The sequence below is a fragment of the Peromyscus maniculatus genome, chromosome 6 (genome assembly GCF_049852395.1).
Source record: "Peromyscus maniculatus bairdii isolate BWxNUB_F1_BW_parent chromosome 6, HU_Pman_BW_mat_3.1, whole genome shotgun sequence".
Classification (NCBI taxonomy): Eukaryota; Metazoa; Chordata; class Mammalia; order Rodentia; family Cricetidae; genus Peromyscus; species Peromyscus maniculatus.
In genome coordinates this window covers 110,490,417-110,494,724 of record NC_134857.1, presented here as the reverse complement: position 1 = coordinate 110,494,724, position 4,308 = coordinate 110,490,417, and the positions used below count along the sequence as shown (strand labels likewise).

The 4,308-nt window shown below is 48.7% G+C and overlaps 1 protein-coding gene across 2 annotated transcripts; it reads left to right on the top strand.

The window, feature by feature from the left end:
• The first annotated feature begins 37 nt into the window (after positions 1 to 37).
• Rpl34 (ribosomal protein L34) lies at positions 38 to 3,891 on the top strand. Of its 2 annotated transcripts, none has more exons than XM_006970374.4 (5): positions 38 to 102; positions 1,469 to 1,542; positions 1,624 to 1,723; positions 2,007 to 2,110; positions 3,765 to 3,891. In XM_006970374.4, exons 2-5 carry the CDS (start codon positions 1,478 to 1,480, stop codon positions 3,847 to 3,849), a joined length of 354 nt encoding a protein of 117 aa, XP_006970436.1. In that variant the 5' UTR covers positions 38 to 102; positions 1,469 to 1,477; the 3' UTR covers positions 3,850 to 3,891. The 2 variants fall into 2 exon arrangements, with proteins under 2 accessions (XP_006970436.1, XP_042135869.1); XM_042279935.2 differs by lacking the exon at positions 38 to 102 and adding an exon at positions 273 to 363.
• The last annotated feature ends 417 nt before the right edge of the window (positions 3,892 to 4,308 follow it).

Below are 4,308 nucleotides of genomic sequence, written 5' to 3'. Positions count from 1 at the left end.
CCACCTCCGCCTCTGACATACTTCCTGTCCTGCGCAGTCCTACGTGACCCCTTGAACTCGCCCAGCCCCTTCCTTTTCCTCTTCCGGGGACGGTGCTGAGAGGTATGGTGCCTGGTGTCCGCTCCGCGTTGGCTCTGTGTACAATCCGCAGCCATCCGGGGCGCGGGGCGGGCGGGACGCCTTAGGGGGACGGTGCTGCCGCCGGCGTGAGGGTGAGGGGCGAGCAGGGGAGTGTGGCGGCCGAGTCGGGGAGCCCCCCGGTCTCTGCGGCGCTGCCGAAGCGGAGGGTAGCCGGGACCCCGCGCGCCTCGGCTCCGGTCGTGGCCGTAAAGCGCTCGGCGGCCGCGACGGTGGAGCCCTCGGGTAGGGACCGCAGCCTCCGGTGGCCCCACACACACCCCACCCCGTGGACGCCGGTCCTGAGGGCGGGTGGCGAGCGAGACGTGATTAGCAGGGGTGGTGGCGGGGTGCGCCCCGGCGATGGAGCCACAGACCGGATCGTGGCGCCTTAGGTTGCGCCGGTCGTCGGTGTGGGTTCAGGTGCCCGCCAGCCGGGGTCCCCTTACATCAAGTGGGGGTGCGTAAGGTTCGGAAGGCAGGCTAGCTTGGCTGCGCGTGCCTGGCCTGCGCTTCTGGGGCTTGGGGCAGCTCACTTGAAAGCCAGGTTGCCGGGGCGAGTGTGTGTGTAGGTGTGTAGATCGCTTGCTTGTCCAGGTAAATTAAAAAAGACATATAAACACCCCACACACACATGCACATAAGCATATATACATATACACATGTATACATATGCACATATACACACACACACACAAACTAGTGGAGAATACGTAAGGGATAGCGTGTGTGTGTAGGTGTAGGTGTGTGTGTGTGTGTAGATCGCTTGCTTGTCCAGCGTGTTCGGGGTCCGGGTTCCAAACGCATTGCCGCTGCAGCTTGGAGCGTTGTTTACATGCTGTGAACGGCACGAAAACGGGCCCCGTTCATAGGTGGACAACATCTAGGTCCTAAACGGATACCTTACCAGGTGCCAGCGCCACGGAGGATGAGACAGGGAATGTCTTCATCCTGTTGGCAGCTGTATAAACTAGGGGGAAATACTGTCCTAGAAGAGGCCGGCGGCTGGCTCTGTATTGTCAGCTATGGGCATTGCTGAGGATTCAGCTCGAGGGCCTCACCTGTTCTCACTTTTTAAATGGGTGTTTGTCCAGCTTTCCTGGTTAGTGTTTTGTCTAGACGCCAAACAAAACAGGCTCCTTGAGGAATGAGCCCATGGTCAGGATTTTAACCAGTTCCATACTTGACTACAAGTAGTCTACCACCAATTATCTCTAAATGCAAATCGTTTTTAAATGTGGAATTCTTTAGACTGCATAAATGTGTGGAAGTATGTAAGATGCACTATGTGATGGTGCTGTGAAATGTGATTTATGTTTACAGTGAAAAGATGATTGTTTTTAAATTTTAGGCACTCAGGATGGTCCAGCGTTTGACATACCGTCGTAGGCTTTCCTACAACACAGCCTCTAACAAAACTAGGCTGTAAGTATTTTCTTTCAAATTTAAAATATTTTAAGATATTGTCACCTCCTGACACTGAGCTGCTCACACCCTTCTTCCTAGGTCTCGGACCCCTGGCAACAGGATTGTTTACCTTTATACCAAGAAGGTTGGAAAAGCACCTAAATCGGCATGCGGTGTGTGCCCAGGCAGGCTTCGAGGGGTGAGTACCCTTTGAGAGTTGAGTGCGCCGGTGGGGAATTGACTGAAGGCAGCTGACTACTAAGATAGGTGATTGGGAATTGTTAGATACCCGGGATCCACATCTGCCAAGAACATAGATCATTTTCTTCAATACCCAGTGTGAGAAATGGCTCTGAAATGCTTTTCAGGGGGAAGCAGAAGCCTTTTCCCTCTGTAGCCTGGTTTCCGTTTGTAGTTACTACTAGGAAATGCCTGTTTTTACTTAAGCACCGCAAGGTGATTGCAGTCTGTTCATTATACAGGTTCGGGCTGTGAGACCGAAAGTCCTTATGAGGTTGTCTAAGACCAAGAAGCACGTCAGCAGGGCCTACGGTGGGTCCATGTGTGCCAAGTGTGTCCGCGACAGGTGAGTGAGGTGCCAGGCACTGTTTCTCTTGTGCTGCGTGCCAGCGTTACTGAGTCTTCCCTTGACAGCTAATGTTGTACAGAACACCGATACTCGTATCATGTCAGGATTTGCAGGCATCTTTCACATAGCTTTGGTTTTGAGAGAAAAGACGGGAAAGAAACGGTGAATTAGTATTTGGTAGTGGGCAGCTGGGGAGGAGATGGCCTATAAGGTATAGGAACCTCAGTCCTGGTATATAGGAGCAGGTAAATTTGAAGCAAAGCTGAGAATCATTTAGTAAACCAGAAACGGACTCCAGCGGGGTAAATGGTGAAGTCGTTCGTGTAACAAGATGAGGGTTTGCAGGGAAGAGGAAATGTGCTTGCCCTGCCCCCTAAGGCCGACGTGGACAGGGTTTGGCAGGGAGGGGTGAATCTTTGGGATGTTACAAAGAATCGTGGGTAAGGGTGGTGTAGAGTTATAACTGTGGAGTGCCGGCTAACACTCAGTGCACCTGGATGAGTCTTCTGGGGGGTTTAAGTTCAGATGACTAGAAAGGGTCAGCACCTAGAGTATCCGTGGAAAGGACACAGAGTTGGTGAGCAGGGGATTCGGAGGTGGGTGGGGTTTGGACTCTGGTTTATTTGGGTAGTTTTATAAAACGCTCTAGCCAAGTGTTTAGATAAATTTTTTTTGACAATCTGCCTGCCCTGTTTTTGGAAGTAGTTCATTAGGGAGTAAGGCCTAGTACATTAATACAAACACGGGGCAAAAATTCTGTGAAACAGGCGAACTGAACTTTAAGGTTTAAAAGATAAATTTCATGTAGTTGAAGAAACGGGAGACATTTGAGGCTGAGCCTGAAGGATACAAACAAAGGATAGTCCAGACTCTGGTGTTTGACCTGGGACAGTAAGGATAAGAAGTGAAGGGGAGGGGGGGTGAAGGGCTGAGGTCATGTATTTTTGAGCTAGAGGGATTTGATGTTGGGCATATTTGGTTCCTGGCCTACTGAATCTAGGTTTGGGCCCATCTGTTAAGACGGTATACTTGGCTCCTTTCTTTGCCCCTGAGCTAGTTTTTAGCAGCTAGCTGTTTTTTTAAGGAAAACATGTCCTGGATCCTGGTGTAGGGAATATATTTCCAGGAAATTGTCTTAACTGATAGTCCTGTCATCTTTGGGTATTGTCTTTGTGAGGTTTCCATTGCTTGATAATACCATGACCAAAGGCAACTTGGAGAGGGGTTATTTCATCTTCCACTTCAGGGAGCAGTCCCATCACAGAGGGAAATCAGGGCAGGGCCTGAAGCAGAAGCCATGGAAGAGTGCTGTTGACTGGCTTGTCTATGACTTCTCAGCCTGCCACTTTAGAGCACCCAGGACCGCCAGTCTGGGTTCACTGCCCCAAACATTTTCTTGATTGAGGTTCCCTCTTCCCATGGGAGTAGCTTGTGTTCGAGTTGATAAAAAACTAGCCAGCATAACCTGTTTTATTTATAGTTATGAAGCAGGCAAGACTGCTTGGAATTGGAGAATTGCCATCCGTAAATGTTTGTTCATGTAATCTCACAAGCTGTGGATGTTGGTACATTTTTCTAGGGTCTTGTTTTGCTCCATCTTATAATAACTTTCCTGTGTTAAATGATAATTGAAGTTTGTTTTTCTTCCTAGGATCAAGCGGGCTTTCCTTATTGAGGAGCAGAAAATTGTTGTGAAGGTGTTGAAGGCACAAGCACAGAGTCAGAAAGCGAAATAAAGATGCAGCTTTTTAAATAATAAAGGTCAAGGCTTGTCTGTGGTTCTGTTACCTGTGATTTGTTTAGTAGTTAAGGACTAATAGATAATTGGTTGCTTTCTCATAGGGAAGCAATAGCAGGACGTCATGGTTACTAGAATCTTGAGTAGTTACTCTGATTGGGAGTGGTTTGAGAATGGTCCCTGTCTTAATACCACTAAGCCATTTCATAATATCTCCTTTATACCACCAAACCAGAGACTCGAGCTTCAGGCTATGGAATGACATCTTTTAAGACTTTGGGTCTTGGAACACCTACTTCTAAGATAACTCAGATTTTGGTTTTTGTTGGATTTATAGTTCAGGTTGGGACATTAAAATATGGGCTTTATTTTGGGTGGTTAATGCTGGTTTGAACAAGTTTTCTGAGGCTCTTTAATGCTGAGAGCTAGCATGGGTCCAAGAGCCATATAAATCCCA

Bases quoted from the DNA above. Each gene is read 5' to 3' on its own strand.
- Rpl34 (XM_006970374.4), top strand. From the start codon at position 1,478: ATGGTCCAGCGTTTGACATACCGTCGTAGGCTTTCCTACAACACAGCC. The intron at 1,543-1,623 runs GTAAGTATTTTC...CCTTCTTCCTAG, and splicing joins GCCTCTAACAAAACTAGGCT to GTCTCGGACCCCTGGCAACA. The intron at 2,111-3,764 runs GTGAGTGAGGTG...TTTTCTTCCTAG, and splicing joins GCCAAGTGTGTCCGCGACAG to GATCAAGCGGGCTTTCCTTA.